This window comes from Zalophus californianus, chromosome 7 (assembly GCF_009762305.2).
Source record: "Zalophus californianus isolate mZalCal1 chromosome 7, mZalCal1.pri.v2, whole genome shotgun sequence".
NCBI classification, from domain to species: domain Eukaryota; kingdom Metazoa; phylum Chordata; class Mammalia; order Carnivora; family Otariidae; genus Zalophus; species Zalophus californianus.
The window spans coordinates 116,787,080-116,808,730 of NC_045601.1; the positions used below are offsets into that span (position 1 = coordinate 116,787,080).

Here is a 21,651-nt window from a genome sequence, read left to right on the forward strand (position 1 = left end):
AACGGCAAGGCAGGGAAAGGGCGGGAGGAAGAGCCAGCAGTTTGTGGGAGGGCGCGCCGGCCCCGCCCCTGGGCTCGGGTTCCCACCCTCCCACACCCGCTCCTCCCTCCCACACCCGCCGGAGGAGCGTTCCCGAACGGGGCTGGGTGGCCTGCGGCAAACTAGTGACGGTGGTTGGCTGGTGGGCACATCTTCTAGAGGCGGACAACGGGGAAGGGGGTGGTATGGGAGGCTTAGGCCACCTAGGCTCGAGGTGATGGCCTGATAGGGAGACAGGTGACGCCCTTGCTCTGCAAAACACAATTACTTTGCAGATCCGCGGCTCCCATTTTTACAGATATGGCCCATCGCTAATAAAACCTTTATTTAAAGAAAAAAACCCAAAAAACTGTTCTTTATTTGATAGACCCAGGTCACACAGCGCCCCTCCCCCCCAATAAAGCATCCCTCAGCCGCCCCCCCCCCCAACACACAGATCTGGATCTGTCTTCATTTCCTGTTGGCCTGGGCCGTACCAATAACACACTGGTTCACCTGCGGGCAGAGGGTTTAGACAGGAGAAAAACGTTTTCTAAGTAACCAAAATAACAGTTTTCTCTGTTTTTCTGGATTGCCTCCCACCCCCAATATTGGGGCTGCCCTCAGAAAATATTGAAACAGGGGCGCCTGGGTGGCTCAGTCGTTAAGCGGCTGCCTTCAGCTCAGGTCATGATCCCAGGGTCCTGGGATCTAGCCCCGCATCCAACTCCCTGCTCCTGGGGAAGCCTGCTTCTCCCTCTCCCACTCCCCCTGCTTGTGTTCCCTCTCTCCCTGTGTCTCTCTCTGTCAAATAAATAAATAAAATCTTTAAAAAAAAAAAAAAAGGAAAGAAAATACTGAAACAAGGGCTCTGAAGGAGGGTTTAGGCTGGTCTCAGTTAAGGTTAGGTCTATGCCCACTAACCACACCAGGTCTGGAGGAGGTGAAGAGGCCTGACTGAGAAGGGATGGAAGCCACACACAGGAGCAGAGAGAGATGGAACGTCCATTTTCAGCAATACCGTGGCCCAGAGACCCCAAGCCCTCCCACCATTTACTGGTTAATAAATTAGATAAAACATGAACAACACTCATTTAAGAACCAAGGCTCCTTGGAAAATAAATGATGCCAAGTTTAGGAAGGATATGTACAAGATGAATCTAGAATAAAAACTACTGGTTCCTGTCTAAAGGACACAGAAGCCAAAAGGAGCACCCACTGGCCAAAGATGGGGCAATTTGAGCATCAGAAAAAATGACTACAAAGGGTATGTATCAAATCCATAAGCATCTGTAAGATGACACCCACCCAGATAAAAACCCACTTGGTCACCTTTGGAAGTTGCCAAGATACCAACTTCTAATACTGAAAACTGATAAAGTGGGAGAGGGAAAAGCAGGGTTCCCGCTGAGCAGGGAGCCCAATGTGGGGCTCGTTCCCAGGACCCTGGGAACTCTGGGGACTCTGCCTTTCCTATATAGACTGGATTTCAGAGTAACCAAATACATGGCAAAGGGAAGTTCTTTATAGAAGAGACAAGACTAACAAATGTAAAGTGACTGAGAAAATTAAACTCTCTAATGAAATAATGATCTAGGTACGATCACTGTTCGATAAAATCACTAAGTGAAATCACTAGGTCAATAGGGAGTTTTCAAATGTTAACACCCAAATTCCATGATTGATTTTTATTTCATTAAAAGTAAAACAACTGGATATTAGGTGCTCCTGATGCAACAGAAAGTATACTGTACCATCTAAGTTTTCTTGTCAAGAAATATAAGCCTGATTCAAATCTAATAAGCCCCTAAAACTTTAGCGGAAAGAGCATAAATCTCCTAGAGAATTCATGGCATGGCCTTCCCTTAATGTTTAAGTGGCTTTTGGAGCCTGACTTCACACTACTTGGAATGGTCTGAAAACCATGTAAGTCTCTCTTTTTTTTTTTTTTTTTTTTTTTGAGAGAGAGAGCGTGTGCGCACATGGGGCAGGGGGGCAGAGGGGGAGGGAGAGAAAGAATCTGAAGTGGGTTCCACGCGACGTGGGACTTGACCTCACGACCCTGAGATCATGACATGAACCGGTATCAAGAGTCGGACGCTTAACCGACTGAGCCACCCAGGCGCCTGCATCTAAGTCTCCTTTGATCTGGCAATCCCAATGCCAGGAATCTCTCCCTACATAGTTAGATATGACTAAACAAACACAAAATGACATATATCTTGCTACAAGGTTAGCCAACATGCTCTTGTTTGTAATAGAAACAAGGGTGGAAACAATCCAAGTGTCCAGCAGAGGGAACTGGTGGATAAACTTTGGTGCGGCCACACAGCAGAGTCCCATGCAGACATAAAAATAATGGGATGATCTCTGTGTGCTGGGGGCTGGGGGGGGGGGGGGGGGGGAGTAATCTTAGGGATATCTTGTTAAGCAGAACAAAGTACAGAACAACATACATATATATATGAAAAGAGAGATGTCTTCTATATAAGAAGGAAAGGAATAAGCACAAGCATATTGCTTATATTTGCAAGAAGAAACACTGAAAGGGTAAGTAAAATGCTAAATGTTAAAAATGATTACCTCTACCAGGGCTGGTGGGGAGAATGGGGTGCACAGGGGCGGTGGTAAAACTTCATTTGTTGTGTATAGCTTTTATATAGTTTTGACCCCTTAACTACCTATTTTTAAAAAATTAAAAAACCCCAGGGCACCTGAGTGGCTCAGTTGTTAAGCGTCTGCCTTCAGCCCAGGTCATGATCCCAGGGTCCTGGGAATGAGCCCCGCATCGGGCTCCCTGCTCAGCGGGAAGCCTGCTTTTCCCTCTCCCACTCGCCCTGCTTGTGTTCCCTCTCTCGCTGTGTCTCTCTCTGTCAAATAAATAAATAAAATCTTAAAAAAAAAAAAATTAAAAAACCCCAAGACCCAATAGCTAAAAATGGATCCAGAGAGATAGTGCCCCAGATGCCCGGCAAATGCAAATCCTTTCCAGATGAATGTGCCCTTGGCCTAAAGGACTGAAGGGGACCCTAAAGGGTCAGAATGGAGAAGCCTACAATCACCCAGGGGTCCTGACAGGGCCTGGGCTTGGTGGTAACTGCACCTTGGAGGCAAAGCGTAGAGAGTTGAGGGACTCAGAGACGTTCTCTTCTAGGGGGGAAATGTTCACGAACATGAGCCTGTGGAGAGAGGAGAGGGGGCCAAACCCCAGCATCAGTGTCTGGGTGGAGCCTGCACCAGGTTCCCACTGTTGCCCCTTTCCCGCCCCTGACCCCAGCCTCACAGTCTCCATTCAACCCCTCCTGTCTGTCTGTCGCTTTCACTCACATCTTAGCGCTGCCACCCAGAGAGTTCTGCAGCAGGTAGGTGAGCTTGCTGTTCCGGTAAGGAACGTGGGACTCCTGCACGGTTGAGGGAGACAGGTGGTTAGGACAGGACAGGGTTCAGCGTGAGCAGCCTCAACCCACCCCAGGTCCCACCGGCCCCCATCCCCATTCCCACCTTATTGCTCAGGGCCATGATGACCAGCCCCAGGGTAGACAGGCTGCTGTTAATGGCTTGTGTTTCCCGAAGGCGTTCCCGTTCCCCAGGGCCAAGGGCTAAGCCAGGGTCCAGCCGCTCGCTCCCAGCCAGGTCCACAAGGCTGAGGGGGGCCCCACACTGCAGGCCCCGCCCAGCGTGCTCCCCAGAGATCTGGAGCTGGAACACGCTGTGACTGCGTGATGAGCGCTCGTTCTGTGACGTGCGGGCCACCGCCCGGTTCTGGCGGGCCACGTGGAGCAGGGCCTCCACCTGGGGACAGGAGGAGCAAGGGGCAAGAGTGGGCAGGGAGGGGCTCAGCACGCAGCCACGTCGGGAGCAATGACCCAGAGTCAGTGCCTGCCCTCTCGAAGATTTCTTTCTAGCCAGTGAAGAGACAGAATGACTAAGTAAAATGCACAGCTACGGCCCGAGAGTGCTGAGGGGGAAACTAGAACAGAACCATGAGGAGCGCGTGAAGGTAGGGTGAGGGCTGCAATTTGAGACAGGATGGCCAGGGACGGCTTCAGTGCCTTCAACTCTGAAGGCAGCAAGGGAGCAAGCCATTCGAGGAGAGGAACATTCAGGCAAAGGCCCTGAATCGAGAATGTGACAAGCTGGCTGGGGAACAGCCAGGAGGCCAGCATGGCTGGAGCGAGCTGAGCAAGGGGAGTAGTCGGAAACGGGACCTGAGATGCAGCGGGCAGGGGCCAGGAAGCCCTCGGCATATGCGTCACTCCACCCCCTCGCTCCCTAAGGCAGACAGATCTACCTTACAGTCCCCCCAGCTGTCCCCCACCCCCGGCCAAAACTGACATGGCGACCCACAGACGCAACCTACCCTTCCCCCATCCTTCCGCTCTCTCCTGGTCCCTCCTCCGTCCACCTACATCTTGTGCCACCCTGCCCGCTCCTCCCCATTCTCCAGGCCCAGTGCCCCTTGGTGCTTACCTCTTTCTCACAGGACACAGGAACATAGCGGGCATTGGTGACAGTAAGCTCCTCACTCCCCGGCCCTGCCCGGCGAATCTCACACTCACCGCCCTGGCCCTTCCGGGTCCCCGTGGCCAGCAGGTCTCGGACAGTCTCATTATAGATCTCTACGTAGCTTGCCACAAAGCTGTAGGTCCAGCCCTGGCCGCCCAGCTCCTGGGCCACAGAGAAGAGGTGCCGCAGGGCCCGGGGGATCAGGCCCTCCACCTGGGGGTCTCCCCCAGGCCCACCCTCCATGGTGAAGGTCTTGCCACTGCCTGTCTGGCCGTAGGCAAAGATGCACACTGGGTAGCCATCCAGGGCTGACTGGACAAGCATGGCAATCTCCTCAAACACTTGGTCCTGTCCACTCCCTGGTGGGAACACCCGGTCGAAGGAGAAGTCGTGGCGGGTGGTGGGGGCTGGCGCCCCACTCAGCGTCCCACGACGATCGTCAGACCGGGAGACACTGAGGCGGGTTGGAGGATCGGAGGGCCCGCCGGGGCCAGAGGGAAACAGGAGGAAGCCTGGGGACGGTGTGGGCTCCCCTGCAAGGACAGGGCGGACCCGGCAGAACACACGGATATTGCCTTTGAGTTCCTGTAGCTGGTTGTGGAGTCGCCGGCGCTCCATCTCTAGCCCATGCAGACGTTCTCCTTGCTCCACCAGTGCGGCCGCCTGCGCTGCAGCCTCCTGACGCAGAGATGCCACCTCCGCTTGGCTGCCTGACAGAGCTGCTTCTGAGGCCTGCAGCCTCCTCTGTTCGGAACGGAATGGACACAGAGGGTGAGGCCCAGTGGAAGAATAAGGACAAGTCATGACGAGGTGGGGGGTGGAGGGAGGGTGGTCCCTGTCCCCGAGGACTTCACAGTCTGCTAAGGAAAGAGGTAAGAAAATAAGAGTCATGGTACCAGATGAGGGAGTGCTCTGGGAACAGCCAAAAGGCGCACAAGGACAATGATAGCTAAGCCGACACCCAAAAGTATCAGAATAAACCAAGGAAAAGACGGAGAACAGAAAGAACGTTCCACAAAGAGGGAAGTGCATGTGCAAAATGCCCTGAAGAGAAGACTGAATCATTTGAGAAACTGCAAGTAATACCATCTAGTTGGTGCTCACCACGGAGTCAAATGGACATGAGAAGAAGAGAGAACGCCACGGGGATTTCTGACCAGGGAAGAAAGAGACAGAGAAGATGGAGGACGACGGGAGACACAGATCCGGGGTGGGGTGGGGGGCTATGAGAGCAGTCAGGGTAGGGGGAAGGGGGGCAGAAAGCAAGACGCAGTCAGGAGTGGGCAGGGGTGGAGAAGGACAGAGGGGTACTGCTGGAGAGAGGCGGCCAGGGACTCCCAAGCCCAGAGAGTCCTCAGGGTAACCCAGAAAGGAGGGGTGGCATTTGGTGAGAAGGTGGCCCTTACCTCCTGCTCCTCCAGCCGGGTGGCCAGTCCCCTTCGCTCCTCCTGCAATCCCAATCGTTCTTTCTGGAGCTCTTGCACCAAGCCCTCCTGTGTGCCCAACTGCTCTTCCAGCTCCAGGACATGGGCCCTGAGGTTCCCCAACTCCTGCTGGCTCTGCTCAGCCTGGGCCTGTACCCTGGCCAACTCCCCTTCCAGTGTCCTGCACTCTGCCCCCAGGGCCCGGGCCTGTTGCTGGGCCTCCTGGAGTTGGTCCTGCAGTTGTTGGTTCTCCTGGTTCAATGTCTGAGTCCTCTCACGGAAGCACTGCAGCTGGGCATTCAGGTCACATAACTGACCCTTTAAGTCCCAGGCCGGACGTTTGGTGGGTTTCTTCCCTCCCAGCAGGGGAGGGGCAGCCGCTAAGATGGACACGGAAAGGACAAAGGTCAGGGAGGTCGTGGCTTTCTATCTTTCGTCCCTCCTAGCCTTTAAGGCCTCCACACCCACTGCTACATCTCTCTCCCCTCCAGACAGGGAGGGAACCAAATGGATTTTTTTGGGGGTACTCACCACCTCCTCTCTTCCCTATCCCAGCCTCTCACCCAATGGTTACGCTTGGCATCTACCTGCAGGCTTCTGGGCAGGAACGGCAGGGCCTGGTTTCTGATTCTTCAACACTAGAGAATCCGGAGTTAACATAAGAAACCACAGCACCAATGTCTTTCCACCTCCATCATCTTCTTTTACACATACCCCCAAATCTCTCCTCAGCCCCAGCTCTGAAGCACTATTACCTGTGGCAATAGCTGTGGAACATCGGGGTCCTGTCTTCTTGGGAACTTTTGGAGCTGTCGGGAGATGGGAGAGGAAAAAGTAGCACAATCAATCTCAGGGTGGCATGAACTCTGGCTGGGCCAGGCGCAGAGTCATTGCTTTTTCTGAGGATTAGAAATAAGATAACTTCCCTCTTCCCTGAAATCTGGCCAGTTCTAAAGATATCCTTCCCAGGACCAGAAATTACTCAAGACACCAAGAAATAAGTTGGACCAAGATAAGCAAAAAGAGCAGGGGGCAGAGCCATGTGTCAAGAGCGCTACCATCTATATAAAAAAAAAAAAAAATGTTGGAGAACATGTCCAGATGTGCTTGAACGCCCACAGAATGCCCTGGAAGGGACAGAACGCCCACAGAACTCCCCTGGGGAGGGGAACTGGGTGGCTAGGGGACAGGGGTAGGAGGGAGACTTTCCTCTGTAAAATGACTTTTATGCCTTTGGAATTTGGAGGGGGTGGGGAGAGGGAGAGGGAGAGAAAGAATCCCAAGCAGGCTCCACGCCCATAGTGGAGCCTGACTCGGGGCTGGATCTCATGATCCTGAGATCATGACTTGAGGCAAAATGAAGAGTCAGATGCTTAATCCACCGAGCCACCCAGGCACCGCTTGTGCCTTTGGAATTTTAAAACAAGTGAAACTTATTACCTATTCAAAATAAGCTAAAATTGAAAGACAAGAAATAAGTGAGTTGAAGAGCACTGGACTTCTATTCCCCTGGTTTCTGCCCACTGCTAGAACCCACCTGTGGTCTGGCCTTGCATCTGTGGTCTTGCAGTGAGGGCTGGTGCTCTGGGGTGGGACGTGGCCATTTTGGTCACTGTGTCCAGTCCTCGCGTCCTTTTCTGGAGACAGACAAGAATGGGGTACATTTACTCTCTCTGATTGGCTTAGATGCACTCTCTCTCTCTTACACACACACACACACACACACGCACGCACACACACACACACACACACACACACACGCAAAGCTTTTCCAAACCCAGCTTACCTTCTCAGGCTCTAAGGCATCCTCCATCTGGTCAGGCCTCCTCTTAAATCTGGTTCCCGGGAGAGGCAGCCGAGAAGGAGCCTTGACCAGGGGCCTCTTCAGCTCTACGTTCCCCCTCACTTCCAACAAGGGGGACCTCTGCTGGGAAAAGAGAGACCCTTCAGACAGACCCTGGAGTGCAAATGTCCCAAGAACTCCCCTTCTTATTCCCCTAGCCTCTCAACCACCACCAAGCACTGATTGAGTACCTCTTGTGCACAAACCGGGGCCCACAGATGATGTGCCAGCCAAAAGGCACAGAGAGGAGTGGGACATAATGCAAAAGTGGGAGAAAGCTCTAAGGGAAAAGCTGGACAGATGCTGAACTTCAGCAAAGTTTAAGGGTAGTACTTTTTTTTTTTAAGATTTTCTTTATTTATTTGACAGAGAGAGCATGCACAAGAGAGGGGAAGTGGCAGGCAGAGGGAGAGGGAGAAGCAGGCTCCCCGCTAAGCAAGGAGCCTGATACCAAGCTCGATCCCAGGACCCCCGGATCCTGACCTGAGCCAAAGGCAGACACTCAACCAGCTGAGCCACCCAGGCATCCCAGGGGTAGTACTTAAACAAGCACAGAGAAATGGATACTTTCTTCAGAAGGCAAAACCTCAAACATACACATAATATGGCTGGGAAACCAATAGGCTCTTTCAGCTAGAATGGAGAATCATAAATAAGAGAGAGAGTGGAAGATAGATAAGGCTGAAGACTAGATAGGAGGAGCAGGTAATATTTTACTTATTTAAAAAACAAATTTTTTTTAGAGAGGGAGAGAGAGAATCTTACACAGGCTCCACACCCAGCCCAAGCACCATGTGGGGCTCGATCTCATGACCCTGAGATCATGACCTGAGCCGAAATCAAGAGTGTGATGCTCAAATGACTGAGCCACCCAGTCGCCTCAAGTGGGTAACATTTTAGAATTTGTTTTAAGGGCACCTGGGTGGCTCAGTTGGTTGAGCGACTGCCTTCGGCTCAGGTCATGATCCCAGAGTCCTGGGATCGAGTCCCGCATCGGGCTCCCTGCTCAGCGGGGAGTCTGCTTCTCCCTCTGACTCTACCCCCTCTTGGGCTCTCTCTCTCACTCTCAAATAAATAAATAAAATCTTAAAAATATTTTTTTGTTTTAAATGCTTCCTCTGTATCAACTTAATCCTTACAGCAGCCCACTGAGGAGGTGCTATTATTAGCCTCATTTCGCAGATGAGGGAAAGGAAGGCACTGAGAGGTACAATGGCTTGTCTAAGGTCATCAGTGAGTAAAAGGCAGAGCCGCAGTTACAATCTAGACAGTCTGGTTCTGGAGGCCATGCGTTTAACTGCTAGAGTATAGTGACCCGTAGGACTTTGATGCCAGGCTAAGAAGGAGTTTAGACTTTAGCTTTGTGTATGTGGAAAACCAGATACAGTTTCTGATCAGGCATGTGAAAAATATACAAAAGAGCCTATTTATAAAAAATAATGAGTTGTAAGTAGGCAGACTTGCATGGAGAAGACTAAGAAGCAGCATGACCCAGTTTGGAGACCACCAAAGTACAGATGCGGGGTGGGGGCAGTGTGAAAGAGAGATCCTCTCCTAAGCACCTCAATTCGGTGCCTGGAGATTACGTCCACTCCACGGCTACTCCTGTCTAGGGTGACCAACCATTCTAGTTTGCGCAGAACTAACGGGTTTCTGAGGACACAGAACTTCTCCGTGCTAAAGCCAGGTCCTTCCTATGCAAACCCTACTCTGATCCCACCATCAAGAGAGCACTATGTAGATTGATCAACTTCTGGTCTTCACTATAATTAACTTTTAATTCCAAAGCCAGTGTCTCTGCCCTTTGGCTTCCTTCCTTCCTTCATTCATTCAATATTTACTTAGTGCTTGTTATGTGCCAGAAAATGATCTGGGTTTGGGAGTAATAGATGTGATCCCTGCCTGCAAAATACTCATGAAAAAATGGGGGGGGGGGCGCCTGGGTGACTCAGATGGTTAAGCGTCTGCCTTCGGCTCAGGTCATGATCCCAGGGTCCTGGGATCGAGTCCCGCATTGGGCTCCCTGCTCCTTGGGAGCCTGCTTCTCCCTCTGCTTTTCTGTCTCTCTCTCTCCCTCCCTCCCTCTCGCCCTCTCTCATGAATAAATAAAATCTTTAAAAAAAAATGGGGAAGAGAAGCATTTAAAGAGATTATTAAAACTTTACTGAGTGCTATCATAAAAAGTGCCCCAAGGAGGGGATGAGCATGTAGTTCAGATGGGGAGAGTGTTAGAGAACACTTCTAAAATGTCTTTTAAGGCAAAACCTTGATGATGAGAAAGAGTTAGCCAAGGGGCTTAGGCCAAGGAAGAACATCCCAGGCAGAAAGCAAGGAGGGGTGCATGCAAGGAATGTCAAGTTGTTCTGTTTAGCTGACACACGGAGTGTGCACGGAAAGTAGGGAGATGAAGGGAAAGGATTGTGGCAATCAGCATGCCATGATAAGGAGTCTAGCGTTTACTGAAGGCAAGAGGGACCATGATGATTTTGTCAGAATAGTAAGACAAGATTTGTACCAAAGAAGCAACGTGAAACAAGGTGAAGAATGAATGGAGGTAGATGAGGGGTATGACAGGCAGAAAGAATGCATCATTCCTTTCTTCCTTCATCCAACAAGGATTTGTTGCACTAAGATTTGTTGCAAGACTGCTCTGTCCCAGACACTGTTCTAGAAGCTGGGGTGAGAGTAATGAATAAAATCCCTGCCCTCCCAGAGGTAACTTTATAGGGCATTCTTTCCAAACTGGAGTACCACAGAACAATTAAACTCTACAAAAAATGATCCACTTTCTCAATTCTCCATTCTAGATGCATAAGAGAGAAGTTAAATTCATTAGATAAGATGCATAGAGCTTAATTTTCATGGAACTCAGCCGAGAGGGGCTGTTTTAGAAGCTTGAGGGCTAAGTAGAAATCCATCTGAGAGAGGGCGGGCAGTGGGAATGAAGAGGAGGGGCTGGATTACTAGAAACCAAGTATTGATCTAACTAGGAGCTGGCCTGGTGAGGGGAGGTAAAGGGCAGGCAGTGAGGGAGATGGAGGAGTCCAGGCTGATTCCAAGATGCCTGCCACAGTTCCAACAACCAGGAGAACAGGAGGAGAGGCTGGTTTTTCCTTTTTGAAAAAATTTATTAGGGGCGCCTGGGTGACTCAGTCAGTTGAGCGTCCGCCTTTGGCTCAGGTCATGATCCTGGAGTCCTGGGATCCAGCCCCACATTGAGCTCCCTGCTCAGCCTACTTTTCTCTCTCCCTCTGCTGCTCCACCACCTCCTGCTTGTGTGCTCTGTCAAATAAATAAATATTTTTTAAAAATGTATTTTGAGAGAGAGAGTGCACTCGAGTAGGGAGAGAGGCAGAGGGAGAGAATCTTCAAGCTGACTCCCTGCTGAGTGCAGAGCCCTACAATGGGGCTTGATCTCATGATCCATGAGATCATGACCCCAGCCAAAACCAAGAGTTGGCCGCTTAACTGACTGAGCCACCCAGGTGCCCTTATTCTTTTGTTTTTTTTTATTAAACTTTTTATTTAAAACTCATTGCAGATCCATATGAAGTTGTTAAGAAACAACATGGAGAGATTCCAAATACAACGAGATATATTTAAGGATGTTTACAGTGTATCCCTATAGAGAAAACTCTGGAACAATTTGATGCCCAGATTTTTTAAATTTTAGTTTATTGGTTTATTGTCTTTCCTTACTTTAGATTGTGAGCATCATAAGAACATATCTGTTTTGTTCACAACTCTATAACCAGTATAATGTCTGCTACATGGCAGGACTCAATACATTTTTAAAGGAATGAAATTGGATGTCCACCGGTGGGGGAATACTTAAATAAACTGTGATATATCCAGACCACTGGCTTCTATACAAATTAAAAAAAAAAAAGAAAAAAGAAAGGAGTTGGCATTATTTTCCCTGCTGCCTGCAGAAATGTGCACAAAGAATAGAGTTATATAACTTATGACACATTTCCCATCTCCCCATAGAATGGCAGCTTCTCATAGAATGACATCTATAGAGATGACAGGGATTAGTCTTGTTTATTGTTGCATCCCAAGTTATCTACAACTGTGCCTGGTACATAGTAGGTGCTCAATAAATATGAAGCCTACTGTTTTTCACTGTCACAATCATACTGCTCTGCTCTTTAGCTGACAGGATACAGAGAACATCTCTTCAGGTTGAAATTTGTTTTGGGTAAATTTGAATGTGAAATACTAGTAAACAGATGATCCAGACAGGAGCCTTTTTCTGGCACCAAAAGTCAATACACTCTCGCTGTCACATCTCTCTCTCCACTGGAGAGGGGAGGCTGCAGATGGTTGTGGGGTGCAGCAGGGCGCTGATAAGAGAAAAAACTTAAGTCAAACCAGTCTCAGGAGGCAGAGATCTCTGTAAAACCTGGAGGAGAGAGAATGAGGAGTCCTTCCGTTCAGGTTACCCCAATTCCTTTATCCCCTTCCAGCACTCCAAAGCGACAGGAACAAGAGAGAACTGGAAAGATCATCAGCGGGAATTTGGCCTCAGGCACCATTACCCCAGCGGTAGACGGAATTTCAGAACTCCCCCTTCTCGATCACACACTGCAATCGTCGGTAGGAATGGAGAAATAGGTACGAGTCAGACAAGCCTGAGAAATCGAGATGGGAAATCCTGGAGACATGAAAGTGAGGGTGTATGGTACTCCCTGAAATTGGGGGAGGGCAGGCAGACATGCACTCCGACTTCCTGGGGCTGCTCCCCGCCCTCTCCCTCCCTCCTGTCCACTGTGCGGGGACGCACGGACTTTCACCCTCCGAGCAGGCACGACCAAGGCCGGCCGGGATCCGGGGGCTCGTCAGCATCGTGGGCAGGAGACCCAACGCGGCTTCTACTCACCTGCGGCTCCATGTCCAGTTCCCTGCCACACGCGCCAGGGGAGCACAATGGAAGAGGACACGGCGCCGGGGTTCCCGGGACCCCCGGGACCCGCGTTCTCTCGCCGGCTCGCGACACAAAGCACGCGCCCTCCGGGCTCCGGGGGCTACCAGCCCGGTGCCACACCCGCCACTTTTGAATTCCAACCGCCGCCACCGTTCTCACCTCCCTCCGCAAGCAAGGGCCAATCGTCGCCGGCGCCACAGCCGAGGGCCAATCGAAGCGCCCTCCGCCTCCCGAGGCCACACCCCGCCAGGCCGGCACCTTCTCCTTCCTGCTTAGCTGGCGACCGGGAGGCTGGCTAGTCAGTCACACTTCCGGCTCCACTTCCACCTCTCTCACCCTCCCCTCCCGTAGCCGTCGTCGCGCTGCACTTCCGCTCGGCTCCTAGCTGCAGCGCCTTACGTCAGAAAATGCCTGTAACGCGCCGCACGAACGTAGCTAGAATGGGGGCGGGAGCGCTGGAGGAAAGTAATCACGCGTGCGCAAACAGGGACGCGACGAGCCGCCCCCCCCCCCCCGCCCCGCAACCTAGCGACTGCAGCAGGGAGCGCACTCTTTACCGCCGACTGGATCGTTGTGATTGCGGTTGGTGGCGCGGCGCCTCTCCGCGGAGTTGAACTCCGGGTAAAGCTCCGGCAAAGTGGTAGCAGGAGCCCTCCAGCGAATGTGGGAGTGGCCGCGTCTGCCCCTTCCCCAGTCATTTTGGCATTTTTCACCAGACTTAGGGATGTTGGGTACAGCTTGGCGCTCCTGGAAGCCCGACAGTGGGGATTCGAGGCTCAGAGGAGTTTTCTCTGCAGTCCCCCTCATCAGCCTACCTACTAGGTACCTGGGCGCTGATAATGGTGGTGGGAAGCTGGCTTAGGGCCTACGGGGCCTCGAACCCACGGACGGTATACTGCTTACATTTATGGAATATTTTATGCTTTTCAGGCTGTCTGCATGTGCATTATCTCTTTTAATAATCGCTAAATTCACTGAACTCTTACTATGTGTCGAGCGTTTTGCATCTTTTATCTGCAAGCTGGACGAAGGAGGCAGGTTTAGAAAGGTTAAGTAACAAGCACAAGGTCACACTGCTGATTGGGAGTGGATCTAGATTCTCTTAGCTTCGAAATCCAAACTATATGTTACCTCACACTACCTCCAACAATCTTAGTGTCAAAGACATCAAACCCTTACCTGTGAGTAATTTGCAGAGTGGTTCTACCCATTTATTCGTGGGAGTTTCCAACCAACCTGGAGATGGGACAGGGATTTTATTGATGAGACTGAAAGGCAGGGGGAAATCTGTCTTGGTGCATTTTTGGAGATTGACAGAATTGGAACTCAAGCCACCTATCTTCCAATCCAGTGCTTTAACTTGAATTCAAACCTGCTTGGGGAGGGAGCAGACTGTGGGGAGACACAGAGTCTGAAAACTGGGGGTCATCCCCCAAACTTTGATAGCTTAGGAAACTTACAAAAAGCAGGAGCTTGAAAAGAAGAGAGAGAGAAGAGGAGTGAGGGAGGAAACAAGAAGACCAACACTTAATGGATGGGTAAAGAGGGAGAACTGAGAAGAAACATAACAGCAAAAGACATTTCTCAAAGTTATAAACAAATGTTAGACTAGGGGAAATATGGACCCATCAGTACATTCAAGGGGAAACAGTTCATTCATGTCAATTGATACATAAAAACTACTCGAAATATTCATCTGTTGATATTAAAGAACACCCTATAACCTGATAAAGGACATCCTCAAAAATCCTGCAGCACACATCACAATAATGGTGAAGTGTTGAAAGCATTTCTCTTAAGATGAGAAACAAGCCAAGGCTGCTTGCTCTCAATAACCGCAGTCAGTGCAATAATGGAAGTTTAGCCAGTCCAATAAACAACAGCAACAAATATATAAGGATTGGAAAAAAACAAGAATATCAGTATTTGTGGATGAAATTATTGTGTGTGTAGCAACCCCAAAAGAAAACAGATAGAATTGGTAAGTGAATTTAGCAAGGTTGCTGGGTACAAAATCAATATAACAAAAATCAATATACAAAACCTATTGCATTTCTATCATCAGCAATCGTCAGCATAATTTTTAAAAATATTTGCCATTTGAGGGGCACCTGGGTGGCTCAATAAGTTAATCGTCCCACTCTTTTTCTTTTCTTTTAAAGATTTTATTTATTTATGTGACAGAGAGAGACACAGCGAGAGAGGGAACACAAGCAGGGGGAGTGGGAGAGGGAGAAGCAGGCCTCCCGCTGAGCAGGGAGCTGGACACGGGGCTCGATCCCAGGATCCCAGGACCACAACCCAAGCAGAAGGCAGACGCCCAACGACTGAGCCGCCCAGATGCCCCAAGCGCCCCACACTTGATTTCAGCTCAAGTCATGATCTCAGGGTTGTAAGGTCGAGCCCTGCGTTGGGCTCTGCACTCACTGGGGAGTCTGCTTGAGATTTTCTCTCTTCCTCTCCCTCTGCCCCCCTCCCCACACACATGCCTTCTCTCTCTCTCTATCAAATAAGTAAATCTTTTTGATTTACTTTAAAACATTTTATGAAAAACTTTATTTATTTGATAGAGAGCACAGCAGGGGGAGAGGCAGAGGGAGAGGGAGAAGCAGGCTCCTGCAGGGAGCCCGATGTGGGGCTCGATCCCAGGACCCTGGGATCATGACCTGAGCTGAAGATAGATGTTTAACGGACTGAGCCACCCAGGTGCCCCTAAATAAATCTTTAAAAATATTTGCCATTTGGTTACATCAACATATACATATATAAAAGTCAAGGTGTACACTTGATGTGTGCACTTTATGTTAGGTTGTGATAAACATTTTAATAAAAATATACCATTTGCAATAGCAACAAAAATATAAAGTACTTGAGAATAAATTTAACAATAGGTGTGCAGGCCTTTGTAGATAAAATGATAAAGCTTTATTGAAGGATATTGATGAAAATTTAAATTAATGGAAAGAGGGCGCCTGGGTGGCTCAAATGGTTAAGCGATCCCAGGGTCCTGGGATCAAGGCCCACATCGGGCTCCTGGCTTGGCGGGGAGCCTGCCCCTCCCCCTGTTCATGCTGTCTCTCTCTCTCTCTCTCTCTCTCTATCTCTGTGTCTCGAATAAATAAAATCCTTAAAAATTTTAAAAAATAAATTAATGGAAAGGCATACTATGTGCTTACAGAGAAAGACTTGATATTATAAAGATGTCAGTTCTCTCCACGACCTTGATGTTGGGCCAAGGGGGACAATAAGAGTTCTCCATGCCTAGTCTTGGTAGAGTCTCACCCATCTGCTCATCTCAGGAGCAGGCTGAGTGGAACCGCCTTTGGTAGTCCTCTACTCCTCCTCTGAGATTTCCTCCTGCAAGCTGGGGAGGATTTCTTACCTTTGAAATCACATTCCTGAAACCCTCATCCCTTCCTCCCCCTGCTTCTCTTTCTGGCTTGTCTGGCAGGCTCCTTTTTTCTTGCCCAGCCCCTTGCAAACCTCTCCACAGATGGAAAGGTGTACAGTAAAGTTACCTGGATTGTCTAAAAGATGTCAACCCTCATCCCCCCATCCTACCCTAGCAAATTCTTGTGTTCACTCTCCTGGAAGGTGTGTTACTTGGGCCCTGACCCTTGCAGGTATTTTGCCTCTGTTACCTTCGCCCACAAAATTGGTTGTCACTACCTTGATCCTCAGACCCCTTGTTCTCAGAGTAGGGTGATGATTGAACAATTCTGTGACTATACTAAAAACCACCGATTTGTACACTTTAAAAGATGAATTTCATTTCTTAAAACTATTATGAAAAGCTTTAATAGGTCCTTCAGTTTTCAAGTACAATTCATTCAACATTTCTGAAGTGCCCACTCATGTCATAGCCTGTGCTAGGCTTTGATGAAGACAAACATAATCTCTTTCCTCTCAGAGCTTCCAGTTTGGGAGTGAAGGGGAGACAGACAATAAAATATTACCGTGTGACAAAAGGAAGACAAGTGCTGTTAGATCACCTTTCTCAGAAGTGAGGAGTTGAAGAAAGATTTCCAGAGGAAGAGCTCATCTCGGCTGTGAGCAATGAGGTAAGTAAGCATGTGGAAAGAGCAGCTTCCATCTTGACAGGAGTGGAGATGTGGTTACAGGCCAGGAGCTGAGGTCCCAAAGGATGGGTCTAGTTCTGTGGGTCTGAGAGGACCCAGCCAGAGGTGGTTGATTTCCCCCAAAATTGTTCTCCCTTTATCCCAGAGTGTTATTTGGTAACACAACCAAGGCATAGATAGTTACCAGTTCTGTGAGGGGGAGACCCACTCATTTCCACAGGAAGTCATGGGGAGGAGTAGGTTTTGTGGTTTATTCTGGAGAGGAAGGCCTCCAGTTTTTCCCAGAGCATTCCAGCACTGCGGTGGCTCCCGGGGCCTTGTCTATAGGCTCTCGGGGAAAGGGTGCAGAGGAGCTCTCCAGGGACCCTTACACACTCACCTCCTGAAAACACAGCGGAGGAGGAGCCATATTCCAGGCCACTTGCCCCAAATCCACAAGTGACAATTATGGGTGTTTCTTCAGGCACAGAGATTTGAGTAGCCCGTGGTAGAAGAACATAACTACCATTAGGTCTGAGGTGTGCTATCAGCCTTTTGTCCTCCAAGGAAAGAAGTATTTGGAGTCGGAGAAAAACGTCCATATTGTCTGGGCTGAGCAGGAAGTGAAGACCAGGCAATTCAAAGCGTGCCAGGGCAGGGGAGAGTACTTTTACATTTTGTACCATACAAATACCTTCCACAATTAGATAAAAAGAATGAAAAGAAAATGAATGAAATACGTGTCAAAATGGCACCCCCATACATAATTGCGGGGAGTATAAATTGGTACTTCTTTCCTAGAAGTTTAGGAAACTCCAAAATACTGACACCTCTTAAAGTAACACTCTAATTTAAGAATTTAGTTTAAGGAAATAATCGGAAATGCGCACAAAAATTTACAAAAATAAAGTGTGCCAACAAACAAAATTTCCACCAGTGGATTATTTTTTTTAAATTTCTTTTTTAATTTTAAGTAGGCTCTACACCCAATGTGAGGCTTGAATTCACAACCCTGAAATCAAGAGTTACATGAGTTACAAGAGTTATATAGTTTTGACCCCTTAACTACCTATTTTTAAAAAATTAAAAAACCCCGGGGCACCTGAGTGGCTCAGTCGTTAAGCGGCTGCCTTCGGCTCAGGTCATGATCCCAGAGTCCTGGGATCGAGCCCCGTATCTGGCTCCCTGCTCAGCTGGAAGCCTGCTTCTCCCTCTCCCACCCCCCTGCGTGTGTTCTCTGTCTCACTGTCTCTCTCTGTCGAATAAATAAATAAACACTTAAAAAAAAAAAAAAAGTCACATGCCCCACCAACTGAGCCAGCCAGGCACCTCCCTGGTGGGCCCCTGGCCCCTCCCAGCCAGGCCCCACCACCTATGGATGATTATTAAATAGAAGATGACAAAACTATATTACATGATGCAAATATCATTTACATATACTTCTAATAACATGTATATATTACATACAGTATACGTACTGGGACCGTGCATCTTCTATGTGTGCTGTTTGGGCCCAAACAGATCTAGCACCGCCCTCAGGGAACTTAGAGTCAATTGAAGAGACAGACCTTAAACACAGGGCCATACCATTTGAAGACTCTACAGTAACAGGTGTGGCATAAAAATAAATTATAAATTTTAAAAGACTGTAATTCAACCTTGGTTCAAATCAGTTACAAGTGACAGTGATATCTAATGGGAAGTGTTGCAAGAAAAGAACTTCGTGTACATGAGGTCTTTCAGTGCAGCTTAAGGACAGGTACAGACATACATACAGACAGTAGGTATCAAGGTAGACTCCAGGTTACAACAGACCAACATCTGGCCAAGGGGAAGAAGCTTTTTTTTTTTTTAAGATTTATTTATTTATTTTGAGAGAGTGCGAATGAGAGAGAGAGAGTACATGAGAGCGGGGAGGGTTAGAGGGAGAAGTAGGCCCCTCGCTGAGCAGGTAGCCCGATGCGGGACTCGATCCTGGGACTCCAGGATCATGACCTGAGCCGAAGGCAGTTGCTTAACCAACTGAGCCACCCAGGCACCCGGGAAGAAGCTTTTTTGAAATTAGTTTTAGGCATGCTCTGTCTCTAGTCAAAGAGTAACTATTATTTTATTTTTTATTTGTTTTTTTTCCATTTCATTTTAAAAAGTGGGATAAATGTGGAATTTAAGAAACAAAAGAGAGGATCATAGGAGAAAGGAGGGGAAAATAAAATAAGATGAAATCAGAGAGGGAGACAAACCCTAAGAGACTCTTAACAATAGGAAACAAACTGAGGGTTGCTGGAGAAGTGGGGGGTGAGGGACATGAAGGAGGGCACATGATGTAATGAGCATTGGGTGTTATACGCAACTGATGAATAACTGAACACTACTTCTGAAACTAATGATACACTATATGTTAATTAATTGAATTTAAATAAAATAAAATAAAAATAAATACGTAATAAATAAATAAATAAAAGTGGGATAAAATCAGGTAGCCTTTGTGATAGGCTACTTCTAACTCCAGAAATTATAACCTAAAATTTAAGGCTTTTTTTTATTATAGGAAATTGCATTTGTCAGACTATTTGTTATGGTTCAAGTTAAAATTATATTTGTTATATGAAGTTACACTTGCACATCAACCTTATATTGATAGCCCCCTGTTGGAGACCTTGCCGATTTAATTATAATCATATCTGCATATTATCTTGCCAGGTTAGATTCCAAATCTAGAGTTTCCCTCCTTGTGAGTTATTCAAGTAAAAAAAAAAAATGGTATTATCGCACATTTGCTTTCAAAAACACATCACTGCTTCTGGATCCTCCACAAAGGAAAGCATGTAGGATGTAAGGTACATGAATAGTCCACCCCCTTGCATATATACTACATTCAGAATTGTGTTTGGGAAAAAGAGTAGGGAAAAGTAATCAAAATGCAAAACTTTTCACTATTTTCAAATGTCATGTTACATGGTTATGATACCTAGTTACCCCGAGATGGAGGATTAAACCTTGCCCCGCCCCCCATGATATCCGTTGCGATGTTTTTGAAGACACAAAGATTGGATGGGGAACATTGGAAAATTCCTGTTTGCATTATTTTACTCAAGGACTAATAGAGATTTTAGTCCATGTGGTAATTATTCCCCCAGTGACTTTCCAGTTCTCAGATAAGAGAGCTCCTGACATTAACTACAAACAGATGGCTGGATTCTCTTTTGCCATCTCTTCTTCTCCCTGCTCTTCCAGACTATCCAAACACAGCTAACAGCACAGATTTGGAATAGCAAGGGAAGCAATATGGGGGATGAGAATGCCCCCGTGACACTGGGCCTGAGGGCACTTTCAGAGGCCAGGCACCATCAAGGCTCCATCTCAAACTGCTACAGGAATGTTCTTTTTCACCATGTGTCCAGATCACAAAATTCCACTACTACAAACCATATCGAATGAACGTCCTGGAATTTCTCATAATGGAAATTTTCATATCCAGACTGGGAAATAACTGGTCATGTAAGTAGGCTAGAGATTGGGCTAGAAGAAGGAATTGTGGCTTTCTATTTTTAATGTCATTTCTTTGATGGGAATTGAAAGGTGTTAAATAAAAAGGGGGTGAATGCACGTGGTCCCTGTCTTGAGAGGGGAAGACTTTCCTCTCCAGTCTCCAGTCCCAGTTGCCAAGGAGGCATCACTCACCACCACCACTCCCTCCATCTGCACAGATATGCCTCCCGGGAGACAGCCTCTCCCTGAGTAAGGTTCATTATCGCTCTGAAAAGCAATGTCAAAAGTCCAGGGAAGATACACCCTTTAAAGTAGGTCTAAGAAACCATCTTTCTTTCTTTGGTCAGTGCGCCTCAGAAAAAATTAGTCATAAAAGAAATAAAAAAGTGTCACTACACTTAATAATATCTTGCTTCATTTTTATGCAGGATGCAAATTCAGTGTAAGAAGCACTCTGATCAGTAACTGCTTCTTCAGAAAGGCAGCAGTAAGTGGTCTCCCTCCCCCTGGACTTTGAAATGCATTACCTGGTCAACTTGGGCCTGGGTGATGCCAAGAACATCAACATCCAAGGGTCTGGAAGTTGTAAGACACTGCACTCAAGTGTATCTAGTAGGGAAGGAAGTCCTAGAAGAGTTTTATGGAAGAAAATTGATTCTCGCTCCTAGAGAAGAAGTGGCACAAGAAGCAGATAATATTCTGAAGGATGCTGATATCAACGGTTGTGGTTGATGATCCATTTGGGGCGACAACACACAGTGCTCTTATTCTGAGAGCAACAAAACTGGGAATCTCTTATCGAGTTATTCAAAACGCTTCCATAATAAATGCGATAGGCTGCTGTAGTTTACAGATGTATAAATTTGTAGAGACAATTTCTATTGTTTTTTGGACACTCACAGACCAGAAAGCTTCTTTGACAAAATGAAGAACAGACAGAAGAGCACACACACACTGTCCTCATTAGACATCGAAATAAAGGAGTAGTCTTTGGAAAATCTCATCAAAGGAAGACCTATGAACCTCCTTGGTATATGAATGACAACCAAGCAGGGCAAGAACTTCTAGAGATTGTTCAGAATCTAAGAATATGAGAAGAACCAGTAGTCACCAAGGAGATGCTGTGTTAGCTTAGCCAGGGTTGGAACTGAGGACCAGAAAATTGCAGCCGGCACTTGGGGCAAACATGTACTATGGACTTGGGAGGACCATCACACTCCTTAATTATCACAGGGAACAACATGCATCCGCTGGAGATGGAGATGCTAAGTCAGTTTTCCATTCTAGAAAATAGCTCAGAATCCCGAAGTGTTGATGCACTCTGAACATAGACATTTTCTATTGTTAGATGGTTAATTTCAGTCATATATGCCTCTACACATGTTC

At 47.9% G+C, this 21,651-nt stretch overlaps 1 protein-coding gene and 1 pseudogene across 5 annotated transcripts; one reads left to right on the top strand and one right to left on the bottom strand.

The window, feature by feature from the left end:
- Nucleotides 1-431: 431 nt before the first annotated feature.
- On the bottom strand, nt 432-13,077 carry KIFC1 (kinesin family member C1). 5 transcript variants are annotated; one of them, XM_027602468.1, is made up of 12 exons: nt 12,674-12,770; nt 12,237-12,378; nt 7,735-7,872; nt 7,486-7,585; nt 6,704-6,757; nt 6,536-6,586; nt 5,931-6,328; nt 4,489-5,268; nt 3,520-3,810; nt 3,346-3,419; nt 3,122-3,197; nt 432-534 (listed from the first exon to the last, which is right to left on the bottom strand). In XM_027602468.1, the coding sequence occupies exons 2-12, from the start codon at nt 12,327-12,329 to the stop codon at nt 490-492; spliced, it is 2,100 nt and encodes a 699-aa protein (XP_027458269.1). In that variant the 5' UTR covers nt 12,330-12,378; nt 12,674-12,770; the 3' UTR covers nt 432-489. The 5 variants fall into 5 exon arrangements, with proteins under 5 accessions (XP_027458269.1, XP_027458271.1, XP_027458273.1 ...); XM_027602470.1 differs by lacking the exons at nt 12,237-12,378; nt 12,674-12,770 and adding an exon at nt 12,878-13,077; XM_027602472.1 differs by lacking the exon at nt 12,237-12,378 and having other exon boundaries at nt 7,735-7,875; nt 12,674-12,870.
- A 7,706-nt stretch (nt 13,078-20,783) lies between these two features.
- On the top strand, nt 20,784-21,632 carry LOC113927769 (annotated as a pseudogene).
- Nucleotides 21,633-21,651: the final 19 nt, after the last annotated feature.